We start from the raw sequence: 23,095 nt of genomic DNA, 5'->3' as shown, positions 1-23,095 counted from the left end.
AACTTTGATAGATTAATGAGACATGACTGCCCTTTATAGGAGCAAAACTTAACTCTTTTCCAGTGTGACAAAAGAATGTGTCCCCAAGAATTTTATTATAACTTCTATTATTTTATCTAGAACAGACATCATTCTTCTATAATACTCTAGAGAGGTATAAAAACATAACAAGGACTGATTTACATGGAAATTGAAAACCATGGGTTGGAGACACTCAGAAGTCTAGTCCTGCACGTAACAGTCATTAACCTGGCAGTAGGTGTTCCAGGTTTATCCTACCCAAATTAGTTTCACATCAGGCTCACTGAACTTGTAATTGCATTCTTTGACTTGCCACAGGATATGGCAAGTCAAACTGGGGTTTCCTCTGTCTGAGATATTACCACCAAAACCAATGGTGGAAGTCAAGTTCCAACCTCACTTATACCGGTCAGCTCAGTGCAAAGCCAGTGGGAATTATTCAGTATATAAGGGATCTACAAGCCTTTGAATGTATTCACACGCTACCAATCCATTATAATCTGATCTACCACATAGCCAAGTAAAGTTTTCCATGTCAACCTTTGAAACAGACTGAATTCACAGCTAAAGGCTCTAATTTCAAAAGGCACAAGAAAGAAGAAACCTTAGCTTCTGCTTCTCTTTATACACTGGCAGCCTAAAGACGTTTAGGGAACATCTACTCTACTAAAACAAACAATGCCAGGTCATAGTCCTTTAGTCATACCTACTCCTGGATCTAATTTCAGGGTTGGTCCTGCATCGAGCAGGAAGTTGGGCCAAATGAGCTCCGAGGGTACCTTCCTACCCTAAGTCTTTCTGTGATTCCATTCAGCTGTGACCATTTCTCTTTCTCAGCATGGCACTGGGCTCTACTAACAGCTTTGGCCTGTTGTGTTCCAGACAACACCTGGATGCAGTTTGTGGGACTGCACGGATCACGAACTGGTCCTAATTGGCAGTATGACTGGCAGCATACTGTTTTGGAGGGGAAGAGCCTTTAGCCATGTGGATATGAGCTCTGCTGGGCTACTGGCTGAGCCACAGACCATGCTGTGACAGATTTTATTTATGAATGTAGATGTAGCTTTAGTGACTCCTTTGAAGCCATAGTATAAATGTGAAAAAAATCAGACCTATGATGTGAAGTTTGTGTCTGAAAAGAATACAAGTTAAAGGGATTTTTCAAACCATTTCTTGTCTTAACTAGTACTTCACATTTCAAAACATTAAATAAAACACTGTCTAATTAGTCCTCATAATACTTTATGAGGAAAAAGAAAATTTGTAAGTGGAGGGCACCTGAACAGCAAGCATCAAATTGACATAGCATATGTCTTTTACAATTCTGGAAACATCTCCAATAAGTGTCAGGTGTCACTCAGTGACAGACCTGCAATTAGGACCCCAGAGTTCTTGGCTCCCAATCCCGTTCAAACTTATTTCCCTGTCAAAGAACTGTAATTCCCTTACAAACTGACATCAATACTGCAAATTAGTCGTAAGTCAAATGTGACCAGAAAAGTAAATTGTTCATTGTTAGACTTTTACCTTAACTTTTAACTCTAGTTATACTTTTCTGTAATTTAAAAAAATTCAGAAATTTTACAAATAGAAAGTGAAGAAGAGTTCTCTGATCCCAATCAGCTTATGATATGACAGAACTGATTAGCTAAAAAATTAACTTGAGCGACTATTTCTGACCAGCTATTTACTGCTTAAGTATTAGAAATAGTTTACAAAAGTACTGTATGATAATGTGTTTCCCTTACCCCATTTTCGTTTTGTGAAATAGGCATCAGCACTAGGGTCATTGAAGTGTCTGCTCATCATAGTCTCTCCTCCAGCATGAAAATCATATGCAAACACAAGAGCTTAAAAATAGAAACATGTGACAATTACTAACTCAAGCATATTTAGGAAAAAGTCTCAAGGCATCAGTTGGGGAAAAAACCCAAAAAAACTTACAATGTTCTCCAAACGCTTTAGTGGTAAACACTTCACGCAAAGTTACTATATTTGAGTGCTGAATTTTTTTCCACATGTCAACCAATACCATGCACTTCGTGTTAACAAGACGAAAACCTAGAAAAGAACAAAAAACATGGTTTAAAAATGTAATGTTTTGGGGGAGAATTTTTTACTTCAACATTTCTTCTGAAACTACTGAAAAGCAACCAGATGTTAAAATATGACTAGCATGCTTACGAATGCTAGTCCTATTGAGACAACTCAATTTTTCTCACCATGTATCCTCCGAAGGCAATACGGCAGGTCATCTTTACTATTTACAGCTTTATAGCATGATGTAATGTACCCAAAGTTGCTTGTTTTCTGTATCCGATTGGGCGGTGGCAGTGGTTCCAAAGGAAAGAGACTGTGGTAGCTGTCGACTTCGGCAGGAACTGCTAAAATCAGTTTATACATAGAAACATAGTAGGCATCAGTTGACTTTGAGAAAGTTATTACAGTAGCAGAGAAGATTAAAATGACTGTCATTAATATGTAAATGCTTTGAACCATCTTTTAGGTGCATCTAAAGCTAAAATTCACAATTTTTGCTTTAATACCAATATATAGGTTCCTGGAAGAGATTCCACACAGCTAAAATAACTGTCTTCAGAAAAACAGTTACACCAAGTAAAATCAACAGAATAGATGCGCAGTTCCATCTGCCTTTTTTTCATTTGCCTTAAAAATTCACCCTTCTCAATGATCTTTCTTTGGTGTTTTTTTCCTGCACAGATTCATAAATAAGCACCAATTTCCATACAGACTTCCTACTACTGTAAGAACCTTGTTTTCATCACGAAAAAACAAATCCAAATCTTACGTGTTTTAACATACTGGTTTAGAAAACAGAGAGAGAGAGATGCTGAAGGCTTACAAATCAGATTAAGAGATTACCCTTGCCAGAAGAGATACACTTGTACTTCATCTGGATTAGTAAACTAAACTGCATGTTTTTACTGTATCATTATCATATCAAACACACATTTGAGAAGTAAGGATACTGCAACCAAAAAAGCGATCTGTTTAAATCAAGTTGAACAAGTCAGTTGTAAATTCTCCAAAAGCCAAATTACAATGAATAGTAGTATATGCTTCTCTTGCCTGACAACTAGTACAAAGCCTTCTCTGATATACCAGCCAATTCACTTTAAAACAAACTAATTTGCTAGTTTATATACAGCCTTTGAAAATACATGCATCCTTTAAAGGAATACCTAATATGTACAAAGTAATACAACACTGTTCTTCATGAGGCTTTACTACTTTAATGATTTTTCCTTTGTCAGCAATTTTAAGTATTCCCAACCATTAAGGAGTTTCAAAACAGATGAAAATTACAGAAGAAGAAGAGAACAGAAGCAAGAAACAAATTTTATATTTCTGAAATACTTTGTATCTGATCATTCACAGCCCAGGCTGATGATTAAGACTTCATGAAAAATTAAAAACAGGTGCTGTTTTTTGCAAGATGTTAATATTGTTGACTATGCACAGTTGCAGAACAATATGATCACAGTTTAGTTTATAAGAAACACTTACTTACCAGGAATATCAGCCTGATCAATCTGGGCCATAGTTATTAAGTGTCTGTTGATCAGTTCCTGAAGAACATATTAAGTCAAGTTTTGAACATTATAAGTCAGCTTATCATTTTTGATAAGTTAACAGTACACTGTCTTTGAAGTACCAGCTACTTGTACTAAAACAGGGAGATGATACAAGTGTCCAGGGCAGGGGGGAAGGGAGAGAAGACCACTAGCTTGAAAACGTTAAAGACAAAATATATAAATTCTTGAAGGAAGGAGCTGCAGAAGACACATTAGCTAGAGCTAGCATTGACAGAGGCACCTACTACAATAAAGCTGAAATAAATAACAGTCACAGCCAGCCCTCAGAGAAGAGCTCATCAACTAACACCTTCATATACCTTCATTTCAGTAAAAGACTTTAAAACTGGATAGGATCACAGCTTAAAGGAATGCTACATAAATAAACTCATGCACACCAAAACAAGAAGAATACTTAGCTGAATAGTAAATCATGGCATGCAGATTAGATTGCAGTCACATATGTTGTAACCCGTGCCCACCCTCTGCTGTACTCCATTCATTACAGGACTTGATTTTCTAAATTCTCCACAGAGAAAATTGACTGCGCAGATTTCAAGTGGCTATTTCTCTTCTACTATTAGTGATTTTCTAGTTTTTGCCAAGATATGCGATTTTCCTTTAAATTCTCTATCATCTTACCTGTCTGAGTTCATCTGCCATGAAGAAGGAAGGTGCATTTGCTTTTGGCTGCATGTAAGCAACATGAGGTGCAGCTGGATGGTAAATGTGGTAGTTTGGAAATACCTGAAAACAAAACATTTTAAGCAGCAGTTTAAAATCCTTAACAATAGGGAAAACGAAGAGTTTTGTCACCCTTTTAGTTTAAAGTACTGAACTACGAAGTCTTCATGCACGGTACGTGTTACAAATACATTGTCAGACATGTTACAATTTCCTTATGTGATATTCACTACTAATGATTTCAAGGAGGTGTGTGTATGTACGTACATAGTTATTTTAACATTTTTGTAACTGTCTTTTCCCTTCTACTGTAAATGTAAGAGTTATTTAACCTATCAGAAAAAAAAAAAATCTGAATTTTTGAAGTTTTCTCATTATGTACGTATCCACTGAGATATACATAAAATGCTTTCTTTCTATTGCTGTATAAAAAACCCCAAAACTCTACACAGAGATAAATAAAAAATACATGAAAAATTCTCTAGTCCTTAAATTTCAGTGATTTTGGAGAACAATTACAACAATTAAAAGGCCAAATCTTCATACAGAATAAGGGTTTCAGAGTGTCAAGAATAATCTCTGTAGTATCAACCAATTCAGCATTTGGAAACCCCATACACTTCTCTATCAAAAGCAAACATACCATTCCTGTGAGAGGTGCTGGAGTTGTATCAGTGTAGAAGTACGTTGTTCCACCCACTGTTTCCTTCTGGATCACCTGGCCAGTAGATGGAGGCTGAGAGACAGCATTAGCAACAGAAGCAGAGGCACTAGTAGGCACCATATAGTTTGCTGGGTTAGGAGTATGACTTCTTCTTCGAGGAGCAGGAGATGTATGAGGAGTTATTTTGGGGGAATGAAGAGGAGAAGATCCTGCTGACAGTGACATTCCTTAAAGAAACACAAGAAGATTCTTGATCAAATCTTTGTCATCAAAAAAAAAAAAAAAATTATCAATTTGAAAAAAACAGCCTTCACTACCAGTAATATTCTGAGCAGGTGAGACGCTTAAGGATTGCTACATCTATATGAAGAGTTAAGAGGTAAAATATTAAAAGCAAGACTGAACAGATACATTTTCCCAAAAATCTTTGCTTAGTTCTGAGAGAAAGGGCTTGGGAACTTATGATCTACACATAGAGAACCGGAATGAAAGACACAGAAGTACTAGAAAGGGAGAGACGAATCAAATTAATGCTGTCTAGAATAGAGTTTATTAAACTGCAAAGAGACAAAATATTAATGACTATATGATAACTGACTGTTCGTGTAAGTTACATGAGCAGCCAATGGAGTTTGCCAAGCTGTAACTCACTTCACCTAATTACATGTGTACCTTTTACTAGAAGCAACTCCACAGCTATGAATGAGTATTAGAGTTAGATCTCCAGTAACTACAGCACACAAATAAGAAATACACAATATGCTATTTTTAATAATTTCAGGGGAGAAATTATCTGTTTTCCTATAATCATTATATTCAAAAATCATCCTCCAAAAGATCTATTTGATATGCAAAGATAGGTAACTTCTCAGAATATGAAGTCTGTTAGGCATTCATGCTGAGATTTTCAAATTTATTTAAACTGATTTTATTGACTGGTATTCACCCTCAACATTAGACAAGCAACTGAAACTTGAGAAGCTCAGCTTCTAAACAAAGTGCATCAGTGAGGAAAAACAAGGGCAACTCTTTTTGCACATACACTTTTTAGTTATCAAAAACTAGTTTAGTTACTTCAAGAGTCATTGTACGCAGAATTCTCAGATATGCTTATATATAAAAGTTTAGATGTCAAAGAAACCTTCCAGGGTGAGGAAGACATTACCCTTCAGAAAACTCCTAGTATTACTAGTAGAAGATCCTAGATATCTAGGTATTCAGATTAATACAGAGGAGAGCATCTATGAAACTTAATGTTGCTCAGTTCAGATTGGGATGTACTTTCTCTTCTTTAACAGTCAGAATTATATTAGTCATACTAAATTCTTTTTTTGAAAGGATATAAGATACACAACTTTTATATTTAATGCTCTATGGACAGCTGAGAATTCTTCTCTAATTAAGAATCCAGTTAGTTGGTACTCAGAGATTTGCATTAAGCAAATATCTGAGTAATAAAAACAAGAGCAACTTTTTTTTGCATACACACTTTTTAGTTACCAAAAGCTAGTTTAGTTACTTCAATCAAGAGTTACTGTACGCAGAGTTCTCAATATGCATCATCAGTAACGTGTACGAGATTTTTTTACATTCGTGTCTTGTCTCTACAGTAGTCACATCCCTCCTACATTTACTTTATTCTTTTATTAAACAAACCACAAAAGCAAATAACAATTTTAGGATTAACAGTTTAATCAGTAGTTGGGGAAAAATTATTTTGAAGCTATATTATCCTAATGATATTAACAGAATATTTGTAACCTTTCATTTAGCTGCAATCACTTACTTTTTTGACATCTCAAAACCTATGCGTATTAATTCAGCACAATTATTTCTTTTGTTCTTGCAAAGTGAATAGTTCCAACAAAAGAAACAAGTTTTTTTTTAATGTAAACCATAAGAAAATCTTACGCCTTTCTCTTCAGTTGGGTCTCTTCAGTCATTTATTTGTTTTATAAAATATAAGAATATGAAAATTATAAAAATATAAAGTGTACACTTTTCTGGGCCAGAACTTTTCTTTATATTAATATATGTACATGTGTGTGTGCACACACCTTAGAGATAAGCAATATTGTGGAACAATTGCTTGCTGATTAGTGTATTAACTTAATAAAATGTGAATTATAATAGGCACTTCTGAATGTTTAATTTTTAAAGTACTTCTGAATGGTATCATAAGTAGTATCCTAAACATCTGTTTACAAATCAACTGTATGACCATAAAACGTTACGCATTGTGATAGTACTGCCTTATGCTACAAAAGAAAGTAAGTTTCCATTAAGGTAAAAGTTGCCTTCAGTGACTAACACTTAAATATTTCAATAGCTACTGTATAGATGGTTACATTTTTAACAAAAGACTAAAACATGAACGCATTCTTAATCCACTGTGCGAAAAGAGCAATTTCAAAGGAAACAGTATATTACTATTAAAATTTGAAGGATGGCTAATTAAAATGGCCATAAAACTGAAGCAGCTCTACAATTTCTGTCTATGATGTTCAAGGGATTCTATTCATCGAGGGAAAGTTATTGACATGTCTTTTTCACTCTATTCCAATGAAACACAGTATTAACTGAAGTCCTTGCAAGCATGTAATCTCTACCCAGACAGAAATAATTGGCAAATAACTGGCTTCAAGAAACTTTTTTCAACAAAACATTCAACTGTAGGAACCAGGGAAAAAACCCAGCAGCCTTCATAAATATTAATGAAAAATTAACCAAAGACTTCTCTACGTTAAAATAAAAACTGTACGTACAAGACACAGTATACTGTAAATGTTATCTTAGAAATGAAAGTGATGACTTGCAACCTCACTAAAATTATATTGCGACCTTCTACTGAAAGTTTCTCAGAGAAAAAAAAAAAATCTATCACTAGCGGTTCTTACGGATACAATTTCAAACAATTTCCACTGTAAGATTCACTTTTTAAAAAATTTATTCCTGCCAAAGAATATTTACAAATATAAATCCTTAATGTCTTTGCCTGGGTATTAACACAAGATTGAAAGAAAAGGAAGACAGAGTTACACAAATCCTTTCAAATGCCCTTCCAGCCTCAGTTAGGTCTGAGTTTGGATTTTCATTGAACTCTCAATGTCCTTCATCTGGTGGCCAGAACATACAGACTTCTCATTTGCCAATACGCAAAGTAAGTTCAAGATATGAAAGAAGCTTGACTACAGTTTGGTTTTATACTACTAGAACAATACACTACAAGTTACAAGAAATTTGCTGCTAGTGCTGTGGTGGGTACCAACAGGCTGAGGCAGCAAATATTCAAGATCATAGGTTCTTCTGAGAGACCTGCATTAAATTCTGCAGAGTCTAAATAAGTAAGTATTAATTATTAGAAGTTCAAGATCACATAAAAAGGAAAAAAAAAACTTTTCATACAGTGAAACTGATGCATAGCTAAGTACTTATGGAAGTAAATAACTGAGTGCACAAACTCAAGCAGATCTCACTAACTTCATTAGTATTTCAAGCAGTTAAAACCTTACTACTATCAATATTTAACCACAACAAAATAGAATTAGAGGAAAATAAAGGAAAATGGCTGATTAAAAGGTGAACATATATTCCTACTGACTCATACTGAAGGAAAAAGATGGCACTGAACATATGATGGTAACAATGTGGTGAACATGGAACCACCTCTCACAGAATTAGACATGCTGTTTTCAATAGCACAATTTATAAAAACACTTATTCACTTAAGAGTCTAAGAAAAAATAGGGTTTGAATAATCTAATTATGATTTATTCATCTATATCTCTCTCATACCAGTGATCCTGACAAAAAAAATAACATTTTTAAGCTTTCCCTATGAGACAGTTTAGTGTTCCCCTATATTAAAATGCCAACAGGAATACCAAGACAAACATCAAAAAGCCTGCTTCAAATTGTCCTTCCTGAGACTTATCTACTAGTAAAGGTGGCTCTCCATTCCTTGTCTCGGTGAATCTTAATACGCTTCATGAAGAAGTTAAACACTATCTTGAAAGGTAAACTGCAAGGAGAAAGGGTTTCTTTCACTTCACAATTATTTACATCTAAAAAACAGTGTCATGGTATCATACCAACATGGAAACAGTTGCAGGATTTGAAGGTCTTTTCACAACATTCACGGTGACTGTACAGGCTACCTACACATACCTGGAGTTCCTGCTGCTATTCTCATTTTAGGTAGAGAAAAAGGTCATATTTACATATCCCTCTATTGTTATATTTTCACTTCTTGTATTGTTTTTTATTTTTGAAGTTTCATTGTGACTGAGGAGAGGGAAGTGGTAGACTTTGAAATCCATTTGAGACAGCGTTTAAAGATATTTTATGAGATTAATTCTTCTAATAAAGCTTTGTAGCATTGTGGTGGGTTGACCCTGGCTGGATGCCAGGTGCCCACCAAAGCCGCTCTATCGCTTCCCCTCCTCAACTGGACAGGGAGAGAGAAAATAAAACAAAAGGCTCATGGGTCGAGATAAGGACAGGGAGATCACTCACCAGTTACCGTCACAGGCAAAACAGACTCAACTTGGGGAAAAATCAGTTTAATTTATTACTAGTCAAATCAGAGCAGGATAATGAGAAATAAAACCAAATCTTAAAACACCTTCCCCCCACCCCTCCCTTCTTCCCAGGCTTAACTTTACTCCTGATTTTCTCTACCTCCTCCCCCCCTGAGCGGCGCAGGGGGACGGGGAATGGGGGGTTTTGGGTCAGTTCATCACACGTTGTTTCTGCCGCTCCTTCTTCCTCAGGGGGAGGAGGACTCACACTCTTCCCCTGCTCCAGCGTGGGGTCCCTCCCATGGGAGACAGTCCTCCATGAACTTCTCCAACGTGAGTACTTCCCACGGGCTACAGTTCTTCATGAACTGCTCCAGCGTGGGTCCCATCCACAGGGTGCAGTCCTTCAGGAACAGACTGCTCCAGCGTGGGTCCCCCATGGGGTCACAAGCCCTGCCAGCAAACCTGCTCCAGCGTGGGCTCCTCCTCTCTGCACGGGGCCACAGGTCCTGCCAGGAGCCTGCTCCAGCGTGGGCTTCCCACGGGGTCACAGCCTCCTTCGGGCATCCACCTGCTCCGGCGTGGGGTCCTCCATGGGCTGCAGGTGGATATCTGCTCCACCGTGGACCTCCATGGGCTGCAGGGAGACAGCCTGCCTCACCATGGCCTTCACCACAGGCTGCAGCGGAATCTCTGCTCCGGCGCCTGGAGCACCTCCTGCCCCTCCTTCTTCACTGACCTTGGTGTCTGCAGAGTTGTTCCTCTCACATATTCTCACTCTGCTCTCTCTGGCTGGAACTGCAACTCCCCTGTAACTTCTTTTCCCTTTCTTAAATATGCTATCACAGAGGCGCTACCACTGTTGCTGATGGGCTCGGCCTTGGCCAGCAGCAGGTCCGTCCTGGAACCCGCTGTCATTAACTTTATCGGACACAGGGGAAGCTTCTAGCAGCTTCTCACAGAAGCCACCCCTGTAGCCCCCCTGCTACCAAAACCTTGCCACGCAAACCCAATACAAGCATGCAAAGTATTTGAATTAAAAGCTAGGTTGTATTTTGAATCTGAGAATTCATATAGATAAACAGGATCAAAGAAAGGTTATCAAGCATGAACTCTCATTAAGGACTCAGTGTCTACAGTTTTTTGGATTCAATGGAAGTTTACAGCTCAATGAAGCGGGATTTCATTAAGCTCATGTGTATACAGATCAGCTGGCCTACAACATAAATACTTTTTAAAAAAACCAGAGGAATCCAATAAATGTTCTATACATACTTTCTTACCTTTGCCTACAAATTTACTCATCTACAACCATATACCTATGCCTCTAACGCTTGTAACACATTCAGAAGTCAAAAACTAAGCATTTACCATTCTATTACTATGTTTTGTACTTTAGAGATACTCTAGACTACCTTTTGAGGAATGACTAAATGAAGTAAATAATAAAATCAGACTATTTCAATAACTTCTTTCAAGGAGCATCCTTCAATTCACTATATATTTCTTTTTTATTATAAGCTCTCTATCAGGTCAATGCTATAATGCTATTCATTATAGCTGTGTATTTCCAAGTTAATTAAATCTGCTTAATTCCCTAAACAACTTTAGAGTCATAAGTTCTCTCTCGTCAATTTTATTTGAGATAAAACTAATTTTAAAATCTCTTTGCCTTCTTCCTCTCTTGTATTGTTCTGGTATGACTGTGGAACTTTCTCAGCAGAATGGCTGCACCATACTTGATATGGGAGGTCGAAACAAGCTCTCGGTGCCTTAGGCCACTCAAACCACCTCAGCTGAAAGTGGTCCATTTCCAGCTGAGGTCATGAGGTCTGAGAACTATACTCTCATAGTCCGTCATGAATGGAGATGTGTCAACCGGACACAAGCACATCACCTTCATGCTCGTGGCTCCTAAGCCTGCAGCTTCAGACTGGCAGCAGAAATCAGATCTCTCATATTCCGCATAAACTCAGAGCCCATCTTGGACTAAATATAGAAACAACAGCAATTTGCTGTCATTTCCATCGATGGCAAAGGCATCACTCTTTAGCTATAACCTCGCTTAAGCAAACGCAAGCCAGACAAATATTTTCTCTGCTGGGGGCTATACATCTGTTCTCTCTCAAGTTTAACACAGCAATGATGCTTACCACTTCGATGACGATCACGAATTTCTTTCATACACTTTGTTGCATATTTTAATGGTGCTATTACTCTGAAACCGCTACATAGAACTGGATAAGATAAGCTTGTTAGCAGAAGTACTATTTGAGTATTGTCAACAACTCACTAAATTTCCCATACAAATGATAAACAGGATGTGTTTGCTAGCAAGGGAATGGGAGGAGCAAAAATAGGGTATTATCCAGGGGAGCTTAAAGAAAGGTTTGGAGAGGGTGAAGGAGATCTGTTCAAAGCTCTTCAATAGGACAATTTTCTCCAGCTATTTGTGTAAATCACATTTCATCTCACTATGTTCTCGTATTCTATTAAAGGCTACCAAGATGAAGACTTAGTCTGTGTTGAGATCATGCTAGAAAGCACTTATCTAAGTAAATACACATAAAAGTAGGAGTAATCTTCTTCCATGCTACTGGATATGTCAGGTGTGGATACAACAAGTTATCTATTAAAGTATGTTAGGTTTCAGCTGTCATTTTTTCCAGTATTTCTGCAGTACTGTGGATGAGACAGGTGAAACAAATATTTTCCAGGGACAATCAATTTTGTGAACAGTTATCTATGACATATTAGATGTCAAAAGTGGTTTTGATTTACACATACCTTTAGGGAAACCTCAGAAATTAGAGATGTGAAAGAACTTAATTTTTTCCATCCTCAAGAGGGAAAACAAAGGATTGTTCTCATCATTTACCTACTTTGTTATGGGTGAATTAAACTACGGAACTTTGAACAGAATATTCCTACTACATTTCCTTATTTCTTATGAAATATTAATTTTCTCCAGTACCCTGTAAGCTACTATAAGCAATCTTAATCTCGTGCAAATGCTTAGATCTTACACATGTTTCCTGAAAGTTATTCTACTGGAGAATACACACCATTTAGCTGGAAGGAGACTTACCTTCATTTAAAGGAAAATTCTTATAAACTCTTTATATGAATTTGTTTTCACTTATTGAAAGCTAACAGATCTCAACAATAATTTTTAATGACAATTTCATAACATACTTAAATCTTTTTTTATTCTGTTATCCAGTATGACCTAAATGGTGAAGTTTTCCCACATATAAATAGTGCTTCCTTATTTAAGAGCCTAATCTTTCAGAAAGACCACCTCCTAACTCACCTTGAGGTAACAGAAGTTTTTGTGGATGGTATACTATTGACAGCTAAACCATTTACATAAAAGTAAATGCCTGTAAGTATTATTTACACAGGACATTTACGTTCAGAGAATTCTGCACCCAGTGTAGAGAAAGAAGTTTCTAGAGAAATTAAGAGCACCCAACCCAGATCCCTACTCTGAACTATATTCTCTTTTTAATTTTACAGGAAGAGCAGGGAAACTAGCCAACTTTGCCTGAAGTTAGCACTTGTGAATACTCCCCCATCCCTCTCATCCATAAAAATAGTATTTGAACCTAGCTAGTTTTCAGCATTGGCATCTATATTTCTAGGAGCTGAAATTGTTGTACGAACTTCTTTCATCAACAGTGTTACTTATCCTTTCAAGTATTACTTACAGATAGTAAAGAAATTGGACTGTGAAGGATCCCTCTGAGATCCCACTGGACACTTTCCAAAAGTAGATCATTTTACTGTATTCTATTTACTCCTTATACACTTTTCAATCCAGGTGACAAGGCTGAGAGGCATATAAACACAACAGTTTTCCAGTAAGACTGTACAGCACAACATAGTATGAAGCAGATACAGTACTGCAACATGTTCATTTGGTCAGCAGAAGCATCACTTTCCTAGCCTGTTCTGATAGTTATAACATGTGAGCTAAGTGCTGGCTTCTTTCACATGGACACTGAGATTTATCCCCTGGCACCAGGAAAGACTGAAGTTCAGTTTAATAGATGGTAATTGCCAACACTGGTTTGAAAAAACGAAACATTTACAATATTTGCCCCTCTGCCTTTTGGCAGCTACCTAATGCTTCTTGTCCACCGCAAGAGATTGCCAAAGATTTAAGTACATACAGAAACTTGCTAAAGGATCTGCAATGTGTAATATCCAGATCTGCTGATGGTTATATCTTAAAACTATTTCATTTTATTTTAAAAAAAATTATTAGAATGAAGCTAACTTTTTAAGATCAGAAGTCCAAAAGACACATGAAGAGCTTGAACTTTTTAAGTGTTTAAAAAAAAAAAAAAATCCTGTCACTCAGAATTGTATGAGTGCATGGAACACATTGCAGTAAGTTTTAAACACGGGAAATAATCATAAATCGGTCTTAAAAGCGAGATTACATATGACACATACAATAACAATTAACACTACTTTGCAAGACAAATTATTTTAGAATAAGCTTATCTTCTACTTTTTGTTTTTCATCGAGATTTTTAAGTCCTCATATAGACTCATTAACATTGAAAATACTTCTAGATTACATAATAGCAATGTAGTTACTCTAGTAACAAATCAAAATATTCACTGTAGACTGCAGTGCCTTTCTCGACTAGGGGTAGTTTAAATCATCTTCAGATACTGCTCTGGCAAGGACCACATAGAGCACAGTATGTGATAACTCAGCACCCCTTTTCCCCAAAAAGGGCAGAGTAAGCTAGGCTGAGTTAATTTCAGTGCTGCTGTGGCTGAACAGATTTCACAGCTTGCAGTGTGATTTCCATACTACTGGAAAATAAATCCCAAGTTCCAGCACTTTTATATGCTTGAAGACTGTCTTAAAATTAAGAGCTGAAGTAGGAGGTGGCTACATTTATACCCGATAAACCTGATCACTATCATACAGGGTTATGTTTGACATTAAGTTAAAAGAAGCAACTGTACTGCAAGTCATAACTCTCAACTTACCTGGTGCTAGCCCAGCAGTGGCAGGACTTCCCATGGAGGGGTGAGAGAACAAGGCTTGAGAGAAGGCAGACATACTTGACTGGGATACATTACTCAGCCTGGAGGTTGATCCTCCTTTAGGAATAAATTCACTTGCAGAAGGATTTGGTGTCTGTTTAAAAACAAATGTAAATTACATGTTTATTTTAAATGTGAAGAGATGGACAGTGCCTATTTGGTAGAAAATACTTTCTAGGCAAGCCTACTGAGTGCAGGGGATATTTTTAAGTTACATACAGCTTGCTGACAAGAACAGCAGATACTGGAAGGTGGTCTGCACGAACAAATTTAAAGGTTTTTCTAGTTTACGTCTGAAGTAGCATTAGCAAACTTTCCGTATCAACAGTTGATGTATGAGTTCATATAAACACTTTGCAAAAGGCTTTCCATAAGCATTACATTATAAAGTTCGAGAACAGACTTGACACTGAGAAAGCCTTGCCACTGCTGCAGACTGTTCCTACGTGACTTTAGAGATTTCATCTCAAACTAAGTAGCAGTTTCAAATTAAAGCAGTAAAAATTATTCCTACTAAAGAACTCATCCCTGCCTCTATTTCAAATAGGCCTGTATGTTCCTTTTTTGTGAAGTTAACTTCTGTTTTAATTACCTATTCCATTTACATAGCACCTTTAATAATGAGGTTTAATTTGGTGCTACAGAAACAAATCGCAGCAGAGTGACCATCAAACATTCGTTATCTATTCGTACATAAAACATATCATACAATCAACTTTTAATTTCTATTAAAATCTGTGCACAGGGTTTTGTAGTTTTGGGGTTGGTTTTTTGTTTGTTTTGAGGTAGGGAGGGTTAGAAAAAGAAAATCCTAATTAGAGCTCAAAAGGCAAAAAGCTTATTATTGGACAGCCAATTACAAAAGACATTAGTGGAAGAAAAAAGAAATTAAGCCAAGAAATAAAACCAATTATTACATGAACACACTGAAAAGCCTGAAGATTATTAACTGTCAAAGTTAAGTTTATTAAGTATCTTCAGAGTACCTCTCAAAAGTGTCTAAACAAAAGTAGGAAAATGAGAAAATAGTAACGACTCCCAATAGACAAAGGATACTGTTAAGATAACCCATAACGTTTTTTTAAAGCAAATTATATTGGATCACTTTGGTTTTAGGCAGTTAAAATGACCAAATATATCAACTGTTAGTTAAATTAACAATATTGATTTTTACCAATATGAATAAAGTGGTATCGGAGAAGTTAAGTTAGTGCCAAATTAGAAGACAAGTGTGATTACAAAACACTTAGTGAAGAAAAGTATTTGAAAAGTATTTTTTTTGTGTGAATTTGTTTTTAATATCTTTATTTGAATACTTCAGCCAAATATCATAGTATTAATGTATTTCAAAGCACTGGAAAAGAAAGAGGATTCTAAAAGCTGTTAAAATTAAAGAGGATGCTCAGGTTTAAAAGCAAACAGTAAGAATATTCCACCTTTAATCACGCAGTAAATTTTAACTGCTAACCACCTTATGATGTTACCTATTAGTTATGTGCATGTATCTGAATATTCAAAGAACAGCTATAACCAAATATGTAGACTGGTGAAGTAAAACACTTAGATTTACATGAGTAAAAAGTTCATAAGGATCTTAAAACTCTTCAATCACATTTAGTTAAGGAAAATTTGCTAAGGTATACACTAATGCAGCAAAACAAATGGTAAGTTGCATTATACAGACTGAAAACAAATAACTGGTACGTTCAAACTCAAAAGGTAATATTCTGGACTTATCTGCATTTTAGGTACAGGAATAACTAAGAGAATGGTGTTCCTCTAGATAAAATCTGGCATGCAACAATTCAGCCAAATCTGCACCGAAACTGGAGAACATGACAGAGGTGGTAAAGAGCCAAGCAGAATTTGTCCAAGTAGCAATACAGATGAAAAGTCATCATCAACCAAAACAAGAGCAAGAGACAGAATTTGTAGCATCTTGCTAAAAACACATTTCAAAGAACTACATGACATCTAAGTTTTCATACTGCTAAAATTAGCAATGACATATGCACAGCTCTACCACAACTAAGTACTGTGTCAACTGGGCAACAAGGGCAGGACGCAGCAAAAAAATGGAAGCATGCAAGTGGAGAGAAAGACACCTTCTGGAAGATAACCTCAGCCTTTCCTAGAGCAACAGAGAGAGTTCCCAAAATCCCATCCATATCATTCTGGCTAAACTCTTACCACTTTCACCAACTGATTCAATCAATGCCTACAGAACAGGGCTGCTTTTTATTTCTAAATGCATTCTGCAAGTTTTCATAGACCAGCTTTGTGTCTCTAGAAGTTACTTAAATACCCACCATCATTTTAAAATGAAGCTGCTTGAGAGCTCCACTTTAACTGGTAGGTGTTTTAGTTTATCCAAGTGAAAGAGTCAAACCCAGTAACCTGCTAGAGTTGTTTGGGTTTATGCTGTAGAATTATGAACAGCAGTGGATCAAGCCTGATGGAAATTCAGTTTTCATTCCATTTTTTGGTGTCACAATTCAGGATCAGAATCAAAGCCTGATAAGATTAAGTTGTTTCTATATAACTTTGATGAAAGCATTTTGTATCGGTAAACAGCTTTCATTTGCACAGCTAGACCCTTTACTATAAAAGCCTGTTTTACTTCTCTGTGACGTTACAAACATGAAGTTGTAATCCAAGACTTTCCCCGTTGGTAAAAAAGTGATTTAAATTTTGGTCCCAATTTTAAAAGACCTTTCCACATTCAAGCTGTTTTCTAAACACAGAAAAATACCTGAGCTCCACAGCCACCAGCCAGAATAATCTAATCATAAACTAGTACAACAAAATTTAGCAAGCTGTGGTCAAAACTAGTTAATACTTTGTCAGAAAATTTGAAGCTTAAGCCCCAGGCCATGTTTAAATACGTTACATTTATGCGAAGTTGCAGTTCTTAAAATGGTTCCAAAAGCATACAAGTTTTCATCTGAAGTCAAACACTAATTTTTCTGCGTACACTTTGCTTCCAACAAAATAATAAAAATATATCCCAAACACTTTCATAGCATGTAGGCTAGAATAAGTGACTAGACTAAGTGAGGGAATGGAATATCACTATCAGTTCTTTAATATTTAATCTTTTCATTATTTTTCAAACTTTATAGACAACCTATTCTGCACCAATGAGCATGTAAATATGTCAAAATTAGGAAGCCACATTCTTAATGGCCAATGATTCAAAAACTTATGTTCCTGGTCTGGAAAAATATCCTACTTTCACTCTGGCAACTCATAACACAAAGTGTAAATTCCAGCGCTAGTTTTACATTTGGATCAACAGTAAGCTTGAAAATCTGTCTAAAAGGGGACTATGCTTTAAAATCCTACAGGGCATTTTTACAGTTTTTCTGCTAGAATCTTATCAAACTTCCCACAATGAAGTTGAGTAAAACAATTTTTAATTTTGATAAGAATGAAAATAATCTATATCTAATTAGTGAAAAACATTTTCTTCATTCTGTATTATGTTTAAATTTCCTACAAGCACAGCTTTAAAATAAATTTCACTTAATTAGTCATTAATTCCTCATCTCAGAGTAAAGTAACTTATTCATGCTAGACCAGGCTTAAAATCTTAAATTTGAGTAAATCAGGATTAGTAAAAAAAGGTAAAGAAAACAGATACTGAAGACTTTTATTAAACCTTAGGAATAATTAAAAGAATGGAGATGCAAGAAATACTTAGAGGACATGTAATGAATTCTGCAGTACTGTGATGTTAAAAACAAAAGCAGCTAATGAACTTTCTAAAGCCCGAAGAAGAAATGCAAAGCCAGCTAGCACTGTCTGCACTATGCAACAAACTAAAGGCTGTATTTTCAATTTCAAATGCAAATGTCCTATAGAAAGGCACCTACAAAATTATTTCGAAACATTAATATGTTTTCAACAAACAGCATTATACAGAGACAAGTACAGTTTTGTCAGCTATGTTAGGTTTTCCTAGAAACCCACCTAAAGTAACTTCCAACTCACACATTTACTAAAATTACCACCATTCCTTTTTCCTCTCAAACTGGCCAGTTTAGATCTCATCCCCCTTCTTCCAGTATATTCATAAAAAATACTGTCAAACTAAAGCATGGAAGCAACTTCCCTAGGCATTGTTTCAATTAATACCTGCATCATGCATTCTTACCACAATGATTCCATGAAGAAATTTCACCAAAATCCCTATTTTCAGATTCTTTATGTCTGTACTCTCTCAAAGAGAGGAGTCTCTTTTCAGTTAGTTTTGCAAAGAAACTTCCAAAGACAGACCACAAAACTGAGTCCATCCAGCTCCACATATAAAAACAATTTCTATACTTCTGCACATCAGAGAATGCAAAATGTTATAAAACACATACAAATACAGTCCAAATGAAGGCTGAATTTAGTCATGATGCAATTAGTAAGGATGGAACCACAACAGAAGTAAAAAAGGGGGGGAGGACTATAAAACAACTTGTTTGTGTCACGATTCAGCACAGAGTTTATCTGTCTGGTGGCTTTTATGCTTTTAAAGATATAAAAGGTAACACAATTAAAATATAGTGTGGAGAGGAAGAAATTAATATTTTGTGGGTACCACCGAAAAACAATTCAAGGCTCCTTAAAGGAAGGTGCAGATGAAAGTAAAGAGCAAGCCAAGGATCTCAGCTCAAGACCATCGCTGGGAGGACCACACAGCAGCATGCAGCATTACTGTATGTTGAGGAGTTGTACATATCAACAGATTTCTGTAATCCAGAAGTAAAATGAAAATTCCTGTTTCATCAACTATCAATTTCAGTATCTATGATTTGTCTTTATGCTCTTCAGTGACAAACTCCTAATGCCCCACTGCTGCATTCATTCATAAATGAATCCTTGAAGTGCCATTAAGTACAGAAGTATGCTGTAACACAGGGATGCACAAGTTGTGGAGCCTTTAGAAGATCATGCAGGGATCCCACAGGAGTACTGGAAACCACCCTTCTCTCTCTCTCATTTCCAGTTCAGCATCTCACAACACAGAGCTGTACAGCAGCAGCAGAGCCACCACCGCTGTTTCAGTGGCTGTAACACTACTTTGTTAGATTGGTTCTGGTCCCACATTTGACCGAAGCCCAAAGCCAGCTACCTAAAGCAAAAAGTAGGCCAATTTCATTTTATTTCAGAAGAATGTGCTAATTTACTTACCATGCTAAAAACTGGATACAAGCCTTTTTGTTCTCTTTTTATGTTCTCCTTCACCTCCAAATTCATGCTGATCCATTCTGACATCCCAAATTGCATAATCTTGTAATGGTTACAGAAAACCACCACTAAGCTATACCCATGCTACAAAGCAGGGCAGTCCTCCACCAGTCTATTTTTGGCACAGTTTTCAGAATATCTCTTAGCAATCCAAAAACATGCAAAAGTGTTGCTTGGGTTTTTTTACGTGTGGTTATTTTTTTTGTTGGTTTCTGGGGTTACTTTGTTGTTGTTTTTAAATGGGCAGATGTGCCATACAAGGAGCTTCACTTTACGTAGAGAGCATCGTTGCAATCCCTGCGTTTCCAGAAGGATTCCTTGTTAACTATGACATCAGGGAAGGACACATTCTGTGATGTCAGAGCAGCCCAGCAGATACTGGAGGTCACCAAGGGCTTCAAAGCAAGTCTCTTTCCCTCCCACTATTGAATTTGTGCAACATGCTACCTATCGCAATTACTGTGACAATTCGTCACATCACCCGTACAATAAGCTCTAATAAATTTCAATTCATCAACATTATTAGCCATATTGCTCTACTGCTCTTGCAGAAGAGTTAGAGACAATTTCATTAAAACTGGGCAAAATTTGTTGGCTAAAGATTTATTTGTTTTTAAACCAGAACACAGGCTCAGGCAAATAAAAATACTAGCAAAGTTTTGTTACATTTGGCAAGTGGTTCTCCCTAAAAAGTGAACTTTTAAAGATTTGGAATATTTCCACATTTCTTTAACAAAAATCCTTCAAAGTATTGTAAAAACTCTAAAGTTTTAAAAGTCCATGTTCTTGATGCAAAATACTTGAAAAATTCATTTCTATGATTTTGTTGTTGTTGTTCAAGAAACAAACAAAAGATCAGTTATTCATGCTGCTTAAGAACTGATCTGTATAACTAAAAATTCATCTATTCCTACTATTTTAAGGAGAATTACCATTTGCTTTTATAATATGTGTCATGTGGTGGTGTAGTAGCTGAGGACATTTCCTAATACAGGGTAGGACATACCACTATAGAACGCACTTTGGTTTGGGGGGGGGGGGAGGGTTGTGCTTTTTTAATGCACAACCCAGAATACAATTCACTCTGTGGACTTCACTTTTAATCATGTAACTGTAACACAGTAGCTAAAGAAAATAGATCTGGATTATACATTCATAGCCATGCATGAGAAACAGTTATACTGTTTTACAATGCATGTTGTAAACTACCTTGCTTTTTAAAACAGCCACTTTTTGGACAAAAATCTCTAAACATTGCACCATGAAATAGTGTATTCCCACATCTTAAATCATACATTTGGAAGAGTGGCCATTCAAATAGACACATGAGCTTCAACACCTGCCCAGCATTGCAAGCCCTCAGCAATTTAGAGATGTAATTCTGCTTTCTCATCTTCGAACATAAATGAAAAAACATGCTCTCAAACAGATGTGCCTCCATCATAATTTGACCTTTCTACTTATTGCTTAGCACTCACCATCAGCCAAAATTTAGTTTGTGTAACCTATATTCACACCTGCAAAAATCTCTAAACAGCCTGTATTTCAAAATACTGAAGAGCAATGCTACCTGTGGATTACATATATAATGAAGTAGAAAAGGTCAATCTGAAATCTCAGCATGAAACTACCCATTTTTATGTAGTTTCATGTACCAAACTCCTCCAGCCATTTTTTGTGCTTTTATAATTAAAATTCCCAATTTTTAACAGTTCTCAAACTTTGTTTTAATGGTAACTTAGAAAATGTTCACACTACAATATAAAGATTTACAATGATCAGAATGAAACATCAAGATAAATTTTGGGTTCTTATCTATGTAGAGCTTTATCTATCCTCATAATCTCATCTGCAGCCTGTTTTTACACCTTTCCCTATTTAGTCTTGCCAGACTCCACTGTTTCTCTGCAATCCCTCCTGTTTCTCCTCCAATTCTATTTCCTATGGCTGGAACATCCTGTTCTTATTTCCACCACATATGCATATATATATGCTTTCCTTAAGTCCCACATCTCCACGGGAAGCCATTTAACTGCATCGTATAATACAAAATCTTATGCTGTACATAGTTTAAATCAATTACGTAGCTGAGATTCTGGCACAATAAAGGAGCTTGGAATTGCACCCTTCAAAAGCCACATGCTCTGCAGCCAATCCCAAGCGATTGCCACTAACCTCAGAAAGCTAGGGGACCTTGAGCTTCCCTTTGCCACACTTTCAACACAACTTTGGAGGGCATAGGTACTGAGAAGACAATTGCTCCTGGCCAGAAGCTCCAAGTCTCAGACTTACTAGCTCTCCAGCCTCCAGAAACGTTAAGTTTTTCTGCTCTACTCGAAGTGGAGTAGATCAACAACAAAACCTTGCTGCGACACTGAACAGCAGAGAAAACAATGGAGGACATGAGTACAAACAGGGCTTTTCCTGCCCTTTAACGTCCACCTGAAATTCAAAGACCAATTTTCTGATTGTCTCCTCTCAGAGTAACTGTCTACTAATTATGGTTTACACTCCCATTAGATACACACGATAAATTCAATCTGTCAATCTTCTCTCCCTTGAGAAAAGTAGCGCTTCACAGGCTCCAACCACTCCTCTGCAACCTTACCTGGTCCTTCTACCAATGTTTCCTTTATGCTTCATCTTTTCTCCACCAGTGGCTGTGCTGCTTCCCCAGCAGCAAAAGGGCCAAGACAGACTTAAGCCCAAATGCCCCTACACAGTGTAGCATCAGTTTGCCTGCATCATGCTGCCCATAACTCCCAATTTCAGTAACACAAAGATGTCCAAACATCAAGTAACGCAAAACTAGTATTGGTATGGAAGGGCTCTCGTATGAGCTTCATGTTGGCCCTTACGTGGCAGAAATTTAGTGAACTGAAAGAAACTCTTAAGGCGCTACAAATTCTAGTTATAAGTCTGTTGTCAATTTACCCATTTCACTCACTTAGAAAACATATAAAAGAACATAACCCTCATAGAAAGACTAAAATAATGATCTCTGAAGAATCAAAAGCACTACACAAGTGCAAAATAGTATTAGCAGCAGTGCTGCAGTTCCCACCACTATAATAAATTCCATCTAAAACCCATTTTAAGGGACATGGAGCAGATTCCTCCTAGACTAGAATTATCCTTCATTATCATCCCAAGGATAACCTGCTACTTCTGTACAGAGATGCTCAAATCCAGCTGTACCTCTCCCCTCTTAAGGATCTGAAGAAAATTCAGGAGTAAAGTAAAGTAACAATAAAGTTTAACAAACAAGTTGAGAAATATAAACTATCCCAACATAAAAA

At 36.6% G+C, this 23,095-nt stretch overlaps 1 protein-coding gene across 1 annotated transcript in view; it reads right to left on the bottom strand.

Annotated features, from left to right (window-relative positions):
* PAN3 (poly(A) specific ribonuclease subunit PAN3) overlaps positions 1-23,095 on the bottom strand; it is an 83,449-nt gene that overhangs the window by 22,708 nt on the left and 37,646 nt on the right. The window contains 7 exon segments of the mRNA XM_050894916.1: positions 1,773-1,874; positions 1,969-2,085; positions 2,247-2,408; positions 3,557-3,614; positions 4,263-4,367; positions 4,948-5,195; positions 14,502-14,652. Coding sequence (XP_050750873.1) covers positions 1,773-1,874; positions 1,969-2,085; positions 2,247-2,408; positions 3,557-3,614; positions 4,263-4,367; positions 4,948-5,195; positions 14,502-14,652 — 943 coding nt within the window.

This window comes from Gymnogyps californianus, chromosome 1, assembly GCF_018139145.2.
Source record: "Gymnogyps californianus isolate 813 chromosome 1, ASM1813914v2, whole genome shotgun sequence".
In the NCBI taxonomy this organism is placed as follows: Eukaryota; Metazoa; Chordata; class Aves; order Accipitriformes; family Cathartidae; genus Gymnogyps; species Gymnogyps californianus.
The sequence above is the reverse complement of the archived record's forward strand: the minus strand, read 5'-3'. Positions and strand labels throughout refer to the sequence as shown.